Source organism: Dasypus novemcinctus, chromosome X (assembly GCF_030445035.2).
Source record: "Dasypus novemcinctus isolate mDasNov1 chromosome X, mDasNov1.1.hap2, whole genome shotgun sequence".
Lineage (NCBI taxonomy): Eukaryota > Metazoa > Chordata > Mammalia > Cingulata > Dasypodidae > Dasypus > Dasypus novemcinctus.
The window spans coordinates 188,155,987-188,175,243 of NC_080704.1; the positions used below are offsets into that span (position 1 = coordinate 188,155,987).

Sequence of the window (19,257 nt, forward strand, 5' to 3'; positions counted from 1 at the left end):
AAGCTGTCTTTCCTCTATTAAATTGATTTTGCCCAAAATAATTTGATTTCTATTCTGTTCCACTAATTTATGTGTCTATTCCTTCACCAGTACCACACTGTCTTGATTATTACAGCCTTAACATCAAGAAGTGATTCCCCCCACTTCATTCTTCTTTTTCAAAATTAATTGTTTTCTAGGACTTGTCCTTTCCATATAAATTTTAGAATAATTTTGTTTATATCTTCAAAAATTGTGCTGAGATTTTGATAAGACACTGTTGTAAGTATCTCTGGACGTGGCTCCTCGGGAAACGGAGGTTGGCTGTCAATGTGGGCACCAAGGGGATGGGAAAATGGATGTTAAATGTGTGGAACCAAGGTAAATGTGGGGTAAGAGAGGAGTTTAGTGAGAGTACACAAGGATGGATATAAAACATGTAATATTACATCATAAACATTTAGGGGACGATAGAATGATAATGTAAACCATAATGTAAAACATAGGATAACTAAAAATGTTAGAAAACTGCGTGTCCTAAAGTATGCACCACAATGTAAGCACAGATGTCACCTGGTTTGAAAGCTATTGTCTCAGACTCTGTACATCACTTTAAGTAAATATGTTGTGAATAGGTTGTAAGAGTATCACTGTGGAAGGGAAAAGGTTTTGTGGTGGATGTGCGGGAGTGCTGTATATTGTATACATGAATTGCTGTGGTCTAGGGCTCTTGTGAAGAGAAGTTCAATAATTAGGGGGAAAAAAAAAGGAAAAGAAAAAGGATGTAGAATTTTTTCAAGTCAACACGTATTCTATATCTAACCTTTAAACCCATCGCTATATCCCATTTTGCTAGTAAGAGATCCTGACATTATATTGGGGCTTCAATTTTCAGGAAGTTCTGGATCACAGAGTGGTCCAACAATGGCAGCGGAGGAATACTGGTATAGGATACTATTGACAGGTGATATATGGCGACAGGGAGCTATACAGGGCATATGTCCAGGGTGCATGGTAATGTTTGGATATACTCATGGTGGCAACAATTAAAAACTACAGCTGGGGGGGTACTGGGTCCCTGGCCGGGGGTGCTGTGCCGTGGTCCCTAGGGGAGCAGTGGCAGTCCCCCAGGTGCAGCGGCAAGGACCAAGAAGGAATGAGGGTCCAACAGTGAGCCCCTGATACTAATGACTATGCTTGTGAGCCTATATGCCTGAAATAAGAACAAGGCCTAGAGCAGCACTGTGCCTGGGAATTTCCTCCTGACAGCCTTCATGTTACACAAATGTGGCCAGTCTCGAAGCCTAATTCAGCATCTAAATGCAATGCCTTCCCCCCAGCGTGGGACATGACACCCGGGGATGAGCCTCCCTGGCACCGAGGGATCACTATCAACTAACAACTGATAATGCAACTGGAAAATGACCCTGAATTGAAGGTTCGATGTGGATCAGTAGAATATCCCTGTCTACATAGAATAATATGACTTTAAAATGCTGTTTGACCTAATGTAAGGGGGAAATAGAAAGGAGAAATGAGTTTATATGGCTATGAGTCTCTAAAAAAAAAGAGTCTGGAGGCTGTCAGAAGGATTGCCCTTATGCACAACTGAGCAGAGTCTAAGAGACAGATAAAGTAGATAAAATCCCCAGGTATTGGTTCCTTTGAGGGCTAAAGGGACCCACGGGTTCTATGGTCATGGCAGATAGGGTTCACTGCCATGTCAGATGGCCCTTCTTTGGAGCTGGTGTTTCTGCGTGATGAAACTGGACCCAGAGGGGATCTCTTTTCATAAGACTATCATGATACTTTACTGGAATTGTAGTTGGTGTTGGGGTTTAAGATATATTTAGGGGATTGAATCTTTTTACTGACAATATGATAGCCAGGCCCTGAGCCTCAACAGACTCCAGCTCCTACAATCTGATTTATTGGACTCACCTCACTCAGCTAAGATGGAGTTGAAGAAGGACAACCACCACACCATGGAGCCTAGAGTGCCTACAACTGAAAGCAGGAGGATTGCATCCAGTAACCATGTGGAATCTGAGCCTCCTCTTGACATAGAGGTGCAACGGACACAACCAATCCAAGGTCCACAGAGAAAAGGTGGCATTGGAGTGGGAAAAGTGGACATGGTGGCTGATGGGTATGGGGAATGGCAGGAAGAGACGAGATGTGGAGGCGCCTTTGGGACTTGGAGTTGCCCTGGATGGTGCTTCAGGGGCAATCACCGGACACTGTAAATCCTCCCAGGGCCCACTGGATGGAATGGGGGAGAGTGTGGGCCATGATGTGGACCAATGACCATGAGGTGCAGAGATGCCCAGAGATGTACTTACCAAATGCAATGGATGTGTCATGATGATGGGAATGAGTGTTGCTGGGGGGGGAGGGGTGCGGTGGGGGTGGTGGGGTTGAATGGGACCTCATATTTTTTTTAATGTAATATTTTTACAAAATCAATAAAAAATAAATAAAAAAAAGAACTGCATTAAAATTAAAGATCAAATTTGAGGAGATTTGACATCCTTATTATGTTGAGTGTTCCAATTCATGAACACAATTTTTCTCTCCAAGTATTAGTCTTTGATTTCTTTCAAATTTTATACTTTTCATCATACATATCCTATATTTATTTTGTTAGATTTATACCTAAGTATTTCATTTCCTTTGAAGCAATTGTAAATGGTATTGCATTTTTTATTTTGGCTTATGCATGATCATTGTAAATATATAGAAATGAAATTGATTTTTGCATGTTGATCTTGTGTCCTGCAACTTTACTTAACTCACTTACTAGTTTTTAGAAGTTTTATTGTAAATTCCTCAGCATATTTTATGTAGAAAATCATGTACCTGCAAATAGAGACAGTTTTATTTTGTCCTCTCCAATTTGTGTATATTTTATTTCTTCTCTTATTGTAATGACTATAATTTCCAGCATTATGTAAAATATGACTTACCTGTGGGTTACAATAATTCTATTTAAAAAGAAAAATAAATGCTTCTAAAGCAAGGAAAAGTGGCAAGTAATTTAAAGAATACTTGACTTTGGAAATAGATAAACTGTTTTTCACAAAATAATTGTTCTTTAGAAGAATACCCCATGGGAAGTCCAAATATTCTGTACACTCACATGTGAAAAAGAGTGTGGTCTCATCCAGATGAATAGTCTTTGGCTTGATACATAAATCTACACTGGCAGTATCGAGGCTCCGCTGGTGAGTCTTAGAGTTGTAGCAAGATGCTGAGCGGCAGTGGTCTCGAAGCCAGACATAATCAAACCGCATCACGGTGTCAGCGTATTGCAGTTCTGGGGAAAAGATCATATTCATCAGAAATATCTATTCAGAAAAACTAAAAAAAATAATCAGTAGTAAGAACTACCCCAAACAGCAGGGCTCCTGAGGGCTCTGGAGACATCCAGACACTAGAGTCAGGGCAGAGAGCTCAGGAGTTTGGTGCTTGCCAGTGGGGCCTACTTTGGAATTTATGCTCCCCAGTGTGGCAGAGTTGGATTCAGTTGTGGTTTCTCTACACATGGCTCCCCTGTCCTTCTATTTGAACCTATAATTAGTACTAGAGTTATTAGATGTACATCCAAAAGACTTGATTCTTTGGGCTGTTCATGTGCCACCTGGGCCCTGAATTTCAACAGAGTTGCAACACCTACTTTCCAGTTAAGTGGTCTCGCCCAGGATTACTAACAAGGAGGTGATGATGGACAACTACCATATGAAGGAACGGAGAGAGTCTACAAATGAAAGTGAGAGAGTCCTATCCCTTGGCCCCATGGGATCATAGCCCACTCACAATTAGAGGTGGAGTGGACATCACTACTCCAGAATCTTCAGGATTGTGGAATGAACTATGGACTAAAGTAGACATACTGGTATTCTACTATAGACTTATTGTGATCCTAGCAATGGAAGAAATTATATCAGTGATGTGGAGGCAGTGGCCACTGGAGGTTCTGAGGGCAGGGAGAAGGAAAAACAGGTATAACACAGGGGCATTTCTGGGATCAGGAATATTCCTAAATGATATTGCAATGACAGGTACAGGCCATTATATATCTTGAGATATCCTACAGATCGGGTGGGACAAAGTGTAAACTATAATGTAATCTTTTTAAAAAAAATTTCTTTGTCTTAATTTTTTTTTAATGTTACACTCCCCCATCCCCCTCACCTCACTCCTCCCATAACAACAACCTCCTCCAACATCATGGGACATTCATTGCACTTTGTGAATACATCTCTGAGCACTGCTGCATCACATGGTCAATGGGCCACATTACAGTTTACACTCTCCCCAGTCTTTAATCCACACTTAGTGGCAATGCTCCAAAATGTATTCATCAATTGCAATGAATGTATCTCACTAGGGAAGGATGTTGTTAATGTGGGAAAATGTGAGAGATGTGGGGAGCAGAGCATATAGGAATCCCGTATATTTTTTATGCGACATTTGTGTAATCTAAGCATCTTTAAAATTTTTTTTAATTAAAATTTTTTAAGATCTCTCTCACCAATATACTAAATGTAAGCTATGGACCATATTTAGTAGTGATATTTTGATGATGTTCTTTAATAATCTGTAACAAATATTTCAGAACAATGCAAGGCTTGGTGGAGAGGTGATGTATGGGATTTCTGTATGTTATACATGACTGTTTTGTAAGCTCACAACTACTGTAATTTAAAAAAAAAACTCCTACCAATAAACAAGCAAGAGCAATGAGGGATCACTAGTCCTACCAGATATTAAAACATACTCTAGAACGTCTATGATTAAGTCATTGTGATGTTGCTATAGGGATAGACAGATACAACACTGAACAAGTATAAAAAGTCCAGTCATATTCACAAATCAATATGGAAATTTGGCAAATAATAAAGAGACAGCTAAAATCACTGGGAAAAAGATGAATTTTTAAATAAGTGGTATTAGTGCAACTGGATAGTCATTTGGGGAAAGATAAAATTGGGTCCATACCTCATATTGTCACCATGTCACTGTTTTAATTTGCCAGAGCTGCTATATCAAACACCATAGACTGGTTGGCTTAAACAATGAGAATTTATTGTTTTGGAGACTGTATTAGTTAGCCAAAGGGGTGCTGAAGCAAAATACCAGAAATTGGTTGGTTTTTATAAAGGGTATAGATTTGGGGTCAGAGTTTACAGATACCAGGCCATAAGCAGAAGTTACTTCCCTCACCAAAGTCTATTTTCATGTGTTGGAGCAAGATGGTGGCCGACGTCTGCAAGGGTTCAGGATTCCTGGGTTCCTCTCTTCCAGGGTCTTGCTTCTTTCTGGGCTCAGGGCTCCTCTCTTCCTGGGCCTTGCTTCTGTTTCCTCTATGGGCTTACTTCCTGGGGCTCCAGCTTAAGGCTTCAGCATCAAACTCTAGCATCAAAATTCCAACATCAAAAATTCTTCAACTCTGTCCTTTGCCATGTATTTTATGTGTGAGTCCCCACCCACCAAGGGGTAGGGACTCAATGCCCCATTTGTCCAAGAGGTTCTCTCAAAAACCTTGTTGGTTTAGCATGCAGAATGCAGGGGTCCAAGCCATCAGACTGTAAGACTTTCCATAAGTCTTTCCGAAATAACCATATCTTCAATCCTGATTTACAAATTTCCAAGTTTAGTTAAATCCTCCAATGCAGCACTGTCACCTGGGAGCTTGATTTTCAAGGGTTGGAATTTCCAGATTCAGCTTCTGTTTTCTTTGTGCCCGACAGTTCAGTTCTCAGCGTAGCTCTCTCATCTAGTATTTTGCTATAAGATGTGAGCAGAAGCCAAGTCGCGTTCTCTGGGTTTATTCTGGAAAGTTCTTCAGCTAAATGCCCAGGCTTGCCATTTACAAATTCTGTCTTCCAAAAAACACCAAGAATTAATCTTGCTAAGTTTTCTGCAACTTTGAAACATGGATTACCTTTCCTCCAGTTTCCAAAAATAGTTTCATCATTTACTTCTAAGGCATCATAAAAAAGTCTCTTTAGCATCCATATTGCTATCCATAGTCTTTTCAAGGCACTGTAGGTTTTTTCTTCAAAGCATCTCACAATTCCTCCAAAAAGTACCCCTTACCCATTTATAAAACCAGTCCATCATTTTGGTAATTGCAAAAGCACTTCCCACTCCTCAGTACTAAATTTTGTATTAGTCTGCCAAAGGGGTGCTGATGCAAAATACCATGAATTGATTGGTTTTTTATCAAGAGTATTTATTTTGGTAGGAATTTACAGATACCAGGCCATAAGCAGAAGTTACTTCCCTCATCAAAGTATTTTCACATGTTGGAGCAAGATGGCTGCCAATATCTGCAAGGGTTCAGGCTTCCTGGGTTCCTCTCTTCCAGTGTCTTGCTTCTCTCGGGGTTCAGGGTTCCTCTCTTCCTGGGGCTTGCTTCTGTTTCCTCTATGGGCTTACTTCCTGGGGCTCCAGCTTAAGGCTTCAGCATCACACTACAACATCAAAACTCCAACATCAAAAACCCTCAACTCTGTCCATTGCTATGTTTTTTATCTGTGAGTCCTTACCCCTTGGTGGGTGGGGACTCAATGCCCTAATGACCTGGCCCAATCAAGGACCTAATCATAACAGTCATGCCCAGGTACAGACCAGAAAATAAACATAATCCAATATCTATTTTTGGAATTCATAACCATATCAAACTGCTACAGAGGCTAAAATTTAAAACTTATGCTTTCTCTAAAGTCTGTAGTATTCTGCTGGTGGCTGAAACTCTGCCTTTGTCATGGCAATTTTCTCTTCCTCTGCTTTCTATTCCTCCTATTCAGTCATGTGTTTTCGCCTAGATTTCTTATCCTTATAAGGAATCCAGTCATACTAGTTTAAGGCCCGCACTGATTCACTTTGGCCTCATCTAAATTAGGATTGTCAAAGATCCCATTTACAAATGAGTTTCCACCTGTAGGACTGGAGGTTAGTACTTCAACATGTCTTTGTAGGGTACATGATTCAATCTACCACAATTACCAAGATAAATTCAAAATAGAGTAGAGTTTTAAATTTGAAAAACGAAAAATCATGCAAATATTATGAAAGGAACGATGGGTAGATACCTTTATAACCTTTATAAACCTGTGACTTGGGTAAATCTGCCTAACCATGACTCAAATCCCAAAAGCAATGAAAGATTGATAAATACAGTTTAATAGAAAAACCAACTTTTGCATGGCAAAACAAAACAAAACAAAACAAAACAAAAACTTCCAAACAAAGTCCAAGGGAAAAGAAAAAGCTGGAAGAAAATACTTATAATTTATATCAAAAAGGACTAATGTCCTTAATATTTCTGTAAAGTGAGATGAAAGAGCAAAAACATAATGTAACAATGGGCAAAATCAGACTGTTCCCAGAAAAAGGAATGAAATTAATAGGTGGCAATTTGATGAGAAACAAGATGCAAGCATATTTCATTTTGATGTGCTTCACAGATAATTGTATTTTTTTACAAATTGAAGGTTTGTTTTGTTCTCATGTCTCTATATCACATTTTGTTACTTCTTGGAATAATTCAAATTTTTCATTATTATATCTGTTATGGTGATCTGTAATCAGTGATGTTTAATGTAACTATTCACTGTTTTGGGATGACATAAACTGCTACCATATAAGATGGCAACAGTCGATAAATGTTAAGTGTGTTCTGACTCCTCCACTGACCGCTCTCCCTCTCCTCAGGCTTTCTTATTCCCTGAGACACAACAGTATTGAAATTAGGTCAATGAATAACCCAATGATGGCCTTTAACTGCTCAAGTGAAAGGAAGAGTCACAGGTCTATCACTTTAAATCAAAGCTGGAAATGATTAGCTTAGTGAGGAAGGCATGATGAAAGCGGAGATAGGCTGAAAGCTAGGCTTCTTGCACCAAACAGTAAGCAAAGGTGTGAATGCAAAGGAAAAGTTGTTGAAGGAAATTAAAAGTGCTACTCCACTGAACACAAGGATAAAAAGAAAGTCAAACAGCCCTATTGCTGATATGGAGAAAGTTTTAGTGTTCTGGTTGAAGACCAAGTCAGCCACAACATTCCCTTAAGTCAAAGCCTACTCCAGAGCAAGGTCCTATCACTCTTCAACTCTATGAAGGCTGAGAGAGGTGAAGCTGTAGAAAAAAAGTCTGAAGCTAGCAGAGATTGGTTCATAAGGCTTAAGGAAAGAAGCTGTCTCTATAATATCAAAGTACAAGGTGAAGCATCAAGAGCTAATGTTGACGCTGCAGCAGCAATTCATCTAAAAGATGTACCTAATATAACTGATGAAGGTGGCTAGACTAAACAATAGATTTTTAATGTAGATGAAACAGCCTTTTATTGGAAGAAGGTGCCATCTAGGGCTTCAAGCTTCAAAGGAGAGGCTGCTCTCTTGTTAGGGGCTAATACAGCTGGTAACCAAGTTGAAGCCAATTCTCATTTCTCATTCTGAAAATCCCAGGACCCTTAAGAATTATACTAAATCTACTCTACATGTGCTCTATAAATAGCCCAGCAAAGCCTAGATGACAACATATCTGTTTACAACATGGATTACTGAATATTTTAAGCCCACTGTGAAGACCTATTTAAAATTGTTAAGACCCACTGCTTAGAAAAAAGATTCCTTTCAAAATATTAATGCTCATTGACAATGCACCTGGTCACCCCAGAGCTTTGATGGAAATATACAATGAGATTGATGTTGTTTTCATATCTGCTAATATGACATCCAATCTGCAGCTTCCGTATCAAGGAGTAATTTTGACTTTCAAGTCTTATTCTCTAAGAAATACATATCATAAAGGGGAGGCTTAGCAAGATGGCGTCTAAGTGAGTGCACCTCACAGTCTCTCCTGCAAAGAAGCAGCTGAGTGGGGTTGGAGTCTTGCCAGAGTGGGCTGTTTTGGGGGCTTGCAAAGGCAGGAGGTGTGTGGATGTCGACTTGGAGAGACAGTGACAGAGGTAGGGCTTGCTAAAGGTAGAATTGCAGGTTGCAAGTATGGAGGTCAGAGGCTGTGGGAAGGTGGGACCCTTCCCCCTAGGAATGGCTGCCACGGTATTCCCTGAGAACTGCCGGTGGTCCAGTGGCGTTCCCAAGCCCTGTGATCCCCAGATGCGTGGTCCCCAGGTCCGCGTCCCACAGACATACATACCCTGAGTCTGCAGTGTTCCAGACTTCCCTTTCCTGAGTCCAGCACACCCAGTGGTCCAGGATTGCCCTTGCCCTCTGGTTTTGCACTCCGTGAGTGGGAGGGATTCGGTGGAGGGTGGACCAGAGGGGCTGGGCGGGTGCAGGTTCAACTTTCTGGTCTACACCCACCACTTTTTTTTTGGCACTTGGAGGAGCATACCAGCTGCCTTGAGGAGAGCCTGGGAAGAGAGGAGTGGTGAATCTGCTGAGAAAGCCCAATTCACCTAAGTACCCTGGGATAGGAAAATTGGCCTGGGAGAAGGTGGAGTCAGAAAATCAACTGGCCTTCTCTTAGCACATCTAAATGAGAGGGACTGCAGGAGGTACTTTCCAAGCTTCCAACAGCATACTTGGGGGTTCCTGGTGAGGTGCAGGTGCTCTCTCTCTGGAAATTAAGATTCATTGATTTCTGTGTGCAGCTGGTTCAACAAGGACCCATTTGAATCTGCTACTGGACCTCTCAGGCAGCTATACTGCTGTCCAGGAGAGAGGGAAGTGAGGAAGGGAGAAAGGGGGAACGTCAGATCCCTAAGCATTTTATTTAACTACAAAGAGGATTCCCTGCTTGAAACTTTATCTAGTATTTTGCTGGTTTATCTTCTTGTTTTTCCTTTCTCTTTATCCTCCCAAGGACATTTTTTCTTTTTTTCTCTTTTTCTTGCTTGCTTCCCCCTCCCTTTTGGGCGTTTTTTCCCCTTTCTTTCTCTTCTTTTTATTGTTTCTATATTAGGTTCTGAAGGGAGCACTTCACATTTGCTGTATTTCCTCATCCTCAATTTACTCTCTTCTGAGTCTATTGATTTTGGCCACCAATACTATCCTCATTTCTTTACATCTTTCTATCCTCCATCATTGATTGTTCCCCTTAAATTTAACCTCTCTTTGTTTGCCCCCCTATTTTTCTGACTTTTTATTTCTAATACCTTTGTTCTGTTTTCTCCCTTATATTCACTCTATATTATTGTCCCCTCTTTTCTCTTTCCCTCTCTCCTGAACACACTGGCCTTTTAATTCACACTATATTTCTCCCCATATTCGCTTTACAGTCTCATCATAGATACTCTAGTTTTCTTAATGTTATAAATCTGCAGAGCTTACATGAGTCTAACATCCATTCTCCTAGATCTCACATGGTTCCTCTGTTGACATTTATTATCAATATTACTATTATTCATTTTCTCTTCCTACTTCTTTGGCTTTCTCTGGCCCTAATATTTTCCTTCAAGTGAACTTAGCCAGCAACAAGAAAATAAAATAAGAAGAAAAAAGTGACAAAAGAAGATTTAACACGCATGCAAAAACAACAACTAATTAAACCCCAAACTAGACAAAGAAGCTAAGCAACTGATTAAACCTGTCAAGATAAAATGATGATCAGAAAGCAACAAAAAACTACAAACCAAACCAACAATCAGGAAAACATGCCCCAATCCAATGAAAAAAATAAAAACCAGTAAGAGGAGCAGAATATCAAACATATAATAGGGACCAATTCGATGAAGTGAAGGAAGAGATTAAGAATATTAAAAAAAATACTTGGAGAGAAAACAGAAGAAATCACAATCATACTCAAAAAGATAACAGATATGATGGTGATGAACAGCACAATTCAAGAAATCAAAAATACACTCTCAGCAAATAACATCAGACTTGAAGAGGCAGAGGAGAGAATTAGTGACGTAGAAGTACATCTGAAATCAAACAGATAGTAGAACTGATCGTTAAAAAGATAGAAAAAATCCAACAGGGACTTAGGGACCTGAAAGACAATGCAAAATGCACAAACATACATATTATAGGCATCCCAGAAGGAGAAGAGAAGGGAAAGGGGTCAGAAGGAGTGTGGCAGAAAATAATGGCTGAAAACTTCCCAAATCTACTGAAAGTGACAGATGTACATATCCAAGAAGCACAATGCACCCCAAACATCATAAACCCCAACAGGCCCACCTCAAGACACATACTTGTCAAATTATCCAACGCTCAAGACAAAGAGAAAATTCTAAAAGCAGCAAGAGAAAAGGAAACCATCACATACAAGGGAAGCTCCATAAGATTAAGAGCTGATTTCTCATCTGAAACCATGGAGGCAAGAAGGCAGTGGTATGATATAGTCAAGGTACTAAAAGAAAAAAATTTCCAACCAAGAATACTCTATCCAGCTGAACGAGCATTCAAAAATGATGGAGAGTTCAAAATATTTACAGATAAACAGAAGTTGAAAGAGTATGCCAACAAGAAACCTCCCCTTCAAGAAATTCTAAAGGGAGTTCTGCAGGAAGAAAGGAAAAACAGGACAGGCAGAGTTGGAGGAAAGTGTAAGAGCAACAAAAAAGACAAAAAGAGAAAAGAAAAAAAAACAAAATATGACAAACACAAGTCCAATCAAAATATGGCTAACATAAATAATTCCTTGAAAGTAATAACACTGAATGTCAACAGATTAAATTCACCTATCAAAAGATTCAGACTGGGACATTGGATAAGGAAATATGACCCATCTATATGCTGTCTACAAGAGACACATCTTAGACCCAGAGACTCATGGAGGCTGAAAGTGAATGGTTGGAAAACAATCTTACAAGCAAACAATAACCAAAAAAAGGAAGGAGTAGCTATATTAATATCAGAAAAAATAGACTTTAAATACAAAACAGTTGTGAGAGACAAAGAAGGATACTACATATTAGTGAAAGGGACAATCTGTCAAGAAGAACAAACAATCATAAATATTTATGCTCCTAACAAGGGCGCCTCTAAATACGTGAGGCAAACGCTGGAAAAACTAAGTGAAAGAATAGATGCATCTACGATTATAGTGAGGGACTTTAATACACCACTATCAACTCTGGACAGAACATCTCAAAAGAGAATCACTAAAGAAACTAAATATTAGAACAGTATATTAGAGGAGCTGGATCTAATAGACATATACAGATCATTAACACCCAAACACAGCAGGATATACATTTTTCTCAGGTGCACACGTAACATTCTCCAAGATAGACCATATGCTAGGCCACAAAGAAAGGCTTAATGAGTTCAAAAAGATCAAAATCATACAAAATAATATCTCTGACCACAGTGGAGTGAAGCTGGAAATCTGCAAGGGCCAGAGGCCCAGATTTCACACCAAGATATGGAAATTAAACATCACACTCTTATAAAAACAGTGAGTCAAAGAGGAAATCTCAAAAGAAATCAATGACTACCTTGAAACAAATGATAATGATAACACAACATACCAAAATTTATGGGATGCAGCAAAAGTAGTACTGAGAGGGAAATGTATAGCCATAAATTCATATACCAAAAAAGAAAGAGCAAAAATTGAAGAAATAACTGCACATTTGGAGGAATTAGAAAAAAAACAACAAAGCAATCCCACAGGAAGAAGAAAGAAAGAAAGAACAAAGATAAGAGCAGAACTAAATGAAATAGAAAATAAGAAAGCACTTGAAAAGATAAACAAGACCAAGACCTGGTTTTTTGAGAAGATCAATAAAATTGACAAACCTTTATGAAGACTAACAAAGAAAATAAGAGAGAAGATGCAAATACACAAAATAAGAAATGAGAAAGCAGATATCACCACTGACCCCACAGAAATAAAGACTATCATAAGAGGATGCTTTGAAAAACTATATTCCAACAAAAATGACAATTCAGAGGAAATGGACAAATTCCTAGAAACACATAAGCATCCTATATTGATGAAAGAAGAAACTGATGATCTCAACAAACCAATCACAAGTAAAGAGATAGAATCCGTCATTAAAAACCTCCCAACTAAGAAGAGCCCAGGGCCAGATGGCTTCACAGGTGAATTCTACAAAACATTCTGGAAAGCACTAACACCAATCCTGCTGAAACTCTTCCAGAATTTGAAACAGAAGGAACATTGCCTAACTCATTCTATGATGCCACCATTACCCTGATACCAAAGCCAAACAAAGGCACCACAAGAAAGGAAAATTACAGACCCATCTCTCTAATGAACCGAGATGTGAATATCCTCAACAAAATACTTGCTAATCATATTCAACAACACATTAAACAAATCATACAACATAACCAAGTGGGATTAATTCCTGGCATGCAAGGATGCTTCAACTTAAGAAAATCAATTAATGTAATACACCATATAAACAGATTGAAGGAAAAAAATCACATGATTATATGTATACATGCAGAAAAAGCATTTGACAAAATACAGCACCCTTTCTTTATAAAAACATTGCAAAAGATCGGAATAGAAGGAAACTTTCTGAACATGATAAAGAGTATATATGAAAAACCCACAGCTAACATCATTTACAATGATGAAATCCTAAAATCTTTCCCTCTAAGATCAGGAACAAGACAAGGATGCCCATTATCACTCCTATTTAACATAGTCTTAGAAGTACTTGCTTGAGCAGTGAGGTAAGGACCAGACATAAAAGGCATCTAAATTGGAAAGAAAGAAGTCAAAATTTCACTATTTGCAGATGACATGATCCTATACTTTGAAAACCCTGAGAAGTCTACAACAAAACTTCTAGAACTTATGAATGAGTTCCGTAAAGTTGCAGGTTACAACCGCAATGCACAAAAATCAGCATTTCTGTACACCAATAATGAGCAATTGGAGGAGGAAATCAAGAAACAAATACAATTTACAACAATAAATTTTTAAAAAATCAAACACCTAGGAATAAATTTAACTGAAGATGTAGAACTTATACACCGAACTACTCAGCTATAAGAAGGAATACAGTACAAACACATGGGAAAATAAGGATGAATCTTGAGAACCTTATCTTGAGTGAAGCAACCCAGGCATTGAAGGACAAATATTACATGATCTCTCTGATATGAAATAAGTAAGCCAAGCTATCTCAGAGAGCTAGATACTGGATGATAAACTTTAAGGAAGTTGGGGGGTAGAGGAAGGTTGCGAGCTGATACCCACATGGGTGAAATCTATGATAAGCTGTAGGTAAGTATTTGTACAGGAAAGGGATAAAATGGGGGCATAGGGATACCTTTGGGTGGGGTTTTGTGGGCTTGAGGGAGGCTAGGGATGGGCAGATGGGTCAGATGGCCCAAGAAACTGGGGGGAGTATGGGGGGAACATTTGAACATAGGAGATTGTCAGGTATGTGGTTGAAATTATAATGTAGAAAAAATCTTTAGAAAATATAATACAGAAGGTTACCTGTTTAAGATGCTTAAGGAGGGGGGTGGGCATCGGACACAGGGCAAGCTTGTAGGGAGTGAGTGCTCATTTTGTCATAGTGGTGGTTTATATCATTGGGTGGAGACCCATACAATGAGAGTGAAGGTATATCCACATCCTGGGGAGGACTGATGTTCTCAATCAGAGGGAATTGTATCTTTCGAGAGAATTGGTGGCTCCCAATGGGTTAGCGCAGTCAAGTATGTGAAGCCCTCAACATTGCTGCAAGTATCTCTGAATATGGTCCTTCAAGTAATGAAGATTGATTGTCATGATGGGCCCTGAGGGCATGGAAAAAGAGGTATTGAATAAATGGAATCAATGTAACTGTGGGCAATGGAAGTGTTCCACAAGAACATGCAATGATAGATATAGGACATGTTAAATTACATCAAAAATGTATAAAAGTCTATAGGCTAAAATGTAAATCACAATGTAAAACATAAGATAACTAAAAACCTAGAAAATTGTATAGACTAAAATATAAACCATAATGTAAACCCAAATGGAACCATGTTTGACAGCTATTGTTTCAATATCTGTACATCAGCTACAGAAAATATAATATGAACATGTAAAAAGATCATTGCTGGGGAAGAACAAAGGATTTGATGATGGATATGTGGGAGTACCGTATATTGTTAATGTGAATTATTATGATCTAAAACTTATGTGAACACAAACTTAATAATTAGAAAAAAAAAAAGAAAGAATGTAGACACTGAGGAAGAAATGAAAGAAACTGTTTTGCCACTGTACATACAGGGTAACACCCATTGCAGTGATGAACAGCAAAATGTGAAAAACAAAGCTTTTTCATTTTTTCAATTTTTTGATACCCCAATTTATTTTTCCTTTATTTAAATTTTCTAAATTACTATGTATTCTACATCCCACCTTTAAACACATCATTATATTCCATTTTACTCTTAATGGAACCTGGCAATTTATTGGGCTTCCTTTTTGAAGAAGTTTGGGACCACAGAGAGGTTCAGCTATAGTGGAGTGTTATTGGTGGGTGGCACATGGTTGGGAGGGAGTTCTCCAGGGCATGTATACAGGGTACATAGAAAGGTTTGGATATGTTCATAGTGGTCTCAGTTGGAAATGATAGCTGAGAGAGTGCTGAGTTCCTGGCCAGGGGAGCTCTATCACATTCCCCAATGGAACAGCAACAATCCCCCAAGTGCAATGGCAAAGACCAACAAAGATGGATGGTGCAACAATGAGCCCTTGATACTGATGGCTCCAATTATGAGCCTGTGTGCCTGAAATATGAACTAGGCCTAGAGCTGCAGGGTGCCTAAGAGTTACCTCCTGAGAGCCTCCAATTTGCTCAAATGTGGCCACTCTCTAAGCCAAACTCAGCATGTAGATGCACTGCCTTCTCCCCAGCATGGGACATGACTCCTGGGGATGAGCCTCCCTGGCACCGAGGGATTACTATCAAGCACCAGGTGATGATGTAGCCAGAAAAAGACCTTGAATAAAGGGGTCATCTCAGACTGGCAGAATATCTCAGCCTACATGCAATATCAGGTGTTAAACACTGCTTTTTGACTTTGGATAAAAGGGGGAAATGGAAAGGACAAGTGAGTTTATATGGCTATGAGTCTCCAAAAAAGAGTTGGGAGGTCATCAGAGGTATGATGCTTATGCATGCCTCAGAAAGGTACCAGAGACAGCCAAGATAGATGGAAACTCCAGTGCTGGTTCTCCTGAGGGCTGCAGAGACCCACAGGTTCTATGATCATAACAGATGGCTCTGGAGTTCGGGGCCATGTCAGTTGGCCCTACTTTGGAGTTTGTGTTTTTGACTGTGATGGAATTAGACTCAGATATGACCTTTTTATACATGCCTCTTCTGTTACTTTTATTGGACCTGTGGTTGCCATTGCAGTTGGTGTATATTCAGGAGACCTGAATCTCTGGACTGTCCATGTGATGGCCAGGCCCTGGATCTCAGCAGACTTGCAGATCCTATCCTCTGGTTTGTTGGACTTACCCTGGCCAGCAGACAGGGAGGTAAAGAGGTTCAGCCACCACACCAGGGAGCCAAGAGTGCCTACAGCTGCAAGCAGGAGAATTGCATCCATCATCCATGTAGACTCTAAGGCCCCTCTTGATGTAGAGGGGACTGGACATAACCATCCCAAGGTTCACAGGATGGAGGAATAGAATATAGATTAGAGTGGACTTATTGGTGTTCTGCTGGGGAACTATTGTGATTAGTAAGGGAAGAAATTCTAATAGTCATGTGGAGAGGGTGGCCATGGTGGCTGTTGATAGTAGGGAGCCAGAAGAGATATGGTGTGCAGGCATTTTCAGGATTTGGAGTTGTCCGAGGTGGTGCTGCAGGGATGGATGCTTGACATTGTGTATCCTGCCGTGGCCCACTGGGTGGACTGTGGGAGAGAGCGAACTACAATGTGGACCACTGTGCATGTGGTGCAGTGGTGCTCAGAACATATTCGCCAGGTACAGTGGATGTGCTGTGATGAAGAAACAGGTTGTTGATGTGGGCAGTGTGGGGTGGGTGGGATGGGGATCTTATATTTTTTGGGACCTCATATTTTTTGAATGTAACATCTGAAAGAAAATAAAGAAAAAAAAGAAATACATTTCATAAGGCTATAGCTTCCATAGGTAGTGACTCCTCTGATGGATCTGAAAAGGATTCACCATTCTCGAGGCCATCAAGAACATTTGTATTTCATGGGAGGATTTCAAAATATCAACATTAACAGGAGTTTGGAAGAAGTTGATTCCAATTCTCATGTATGACTTTGATTGGCTGAGGACTTCAATAGAAGAAATAACTGCAGATGTGGTGGAAAGAGCAAGACAACTAGAATTAGAAGTGGAGCCTGAGGTTGTGACTGAATTGCTGCAATCTCATGATAAAATTTAAACTTATGAGGAGCTGCTTCTTATAGATGAGCAAAGAAAGTGGTTTCCTGAGATGAAGTCTATCCCTGGGGAAGATGCTGTGAACACTGTCGAAATGACAAGAAGGATTTAGAATATTACATCAACTTAGGTGATAAAACAGAGGCAGGGTTTGAGTGGGTTAACTCCAATATTGAAATAAGTTCAGTGGGTAAAATACTATCACACAGGTTCGCATGCTATAGGGAAATCTTTCATGAAAGGAAGAGTCAATCAATGCTGCAAACTTGATTTTCTTATTTTAAGAAATTGCCACAACCACCCAAATCTTCAGCAATCACCACCCTGATCAGTCAGCAGCCTTTAACATCGAGGCAAGACCCTCCACCAGCAAAATAATTTTGACTCACTCAAGGCTCAGGTGATGTTTAGCATTTTTTAGCAATGAAGTAATTTTAGTTAAGGCATTTACTTTGTTTTTGTAGATGCAATGTTATTGTGCACTTAATAGACTACAGTATAGAGTAAAGATAATTTTTATATGCACTGGGGATTTAAAAATTGGTTTGACTCACTGTATAGTGATATTCGCTTTAGTGCAAAGTCTGGAACCGCACCCTCAATATCTCTGAGGTATGCCTATATTAATATATCCTTGAGATATCTCCTACAAATTACATACTATTTACAAAGAAGAAATATGATAGAAAAACCTGATGTATGCTAGTGTAACAAAATGACCTGGAGTAAAATCGCCAATAATGGACAACTGACGTTACGTGATTCCTGATATAATGCGTTGAGAGCAAGTCACTTAAAGTATTCTTGCCAAAAATGCATTAGATAAATCTAATCATGTGAAAATATTAGACAAAACCATATTGAAGAATGTTCTACAAAAAACTGGGTAGTACTTTGTATGAAATACAAAGAAAGTATGAATGACTGTTTTAGATAAGAAGAGCTTAAATAGATATGACAAGTAAATGAAATGTATGATCTTAGATTGGTTCTTCGCTGCATAAGAAATAGCTATAAAGGACATAACTGGGACAAGTGATAAAATTGGAGTGTTCTGTTCATTAAGTAATAGGATGGTATTAGTGTTAAATGTCCTGATTTTGATAACAGTACTATGATTATGTAAGAAAATGTCCTTGTTCTTAGGAAATACATACTGAAATGTTCAGGGGTAAAAGAGGCACTTTCTACAACTTATTCTCAAATGATTAAAAAATTTTGTACATTTCTATATATGTATCTCTAGATCTATATATATGAATATATATTTACATATATAGAAATCTATAGCTATAGCTATATCCATACCAATGAAATAAATGAGACAAAATGTAAACAATTGGTGAATGTGGATAAAGGGTATATAGGGGGTCTTTGTACTATTCTTGTAACTCATCTGTTTGAAGTGATATCAAAATAAAAAGTTACCATAAAGTCAGAAACTTTCCTATATACCAATTAAAAGGAACAACAAAAAACTAGCAAGTTTTGGGAATAAAAAATGTAGAAAAATCCAATTGAAAAACCTATAAAACAATGCTAAAGGATTTGAAGGAAACCTGAATGGGAGAATAGCATGCTCACAAATGGGCAGATTCAATTCTCCTATAAAGTAATCCATATATCTATGTAATTCAAATCCAAATTCCAGTAGATTTTTTTCATATCCTTAAAGCTAATTCTAAATTTCCTACTGAAATTTTGAAAAGAAAAATAAAGGCTGGGGAAAACTATTTTACCAGTTATAAAAACGCATTATAAAGCTATAGTAATTTCAAAAGTATAGTATTTCTGCAGAATAGATGAAGGGAACAGAATAGAGTCCCAAAACAGACACAAGTATATATGGAAACAAGGTGTATGATAAAGGTGGAATTTCCTAACAGTAAAGAAAAGATGGATTATTCAACAAATAGTATTGGTAAATGATTATTTGAAAAAA

The 19,257-nt window shown here is 38.8% G+C and overlaps 1 protein-coding gene across 3 annotated transcripts in view; it reads right to left on the reverse strand.

Annotated features, from left to right (window-relative positions):
- TMLHE (trimethyllysine hydroxylase, epsilon) overlaps positions 1-19,257 on the reverse strand; it is a 211,189-nt gene that overhangs the window by 114,208 nt on the left and 77,724 nt on the right. For all 3 annotated transcript variants that reach the window (XM_071213271.1, XM_004459296.4, XM_071213272.1), the window contains one exon: positions 3,119-3,295. In XM_071213271.1, the coding sequence (XP_071069372.1) occupies positions 3,119-3,295 (177 nt within the window). The remainder of the gene's footprint in view (positions 1-3,118; positions 3,296-19,257) is intronic.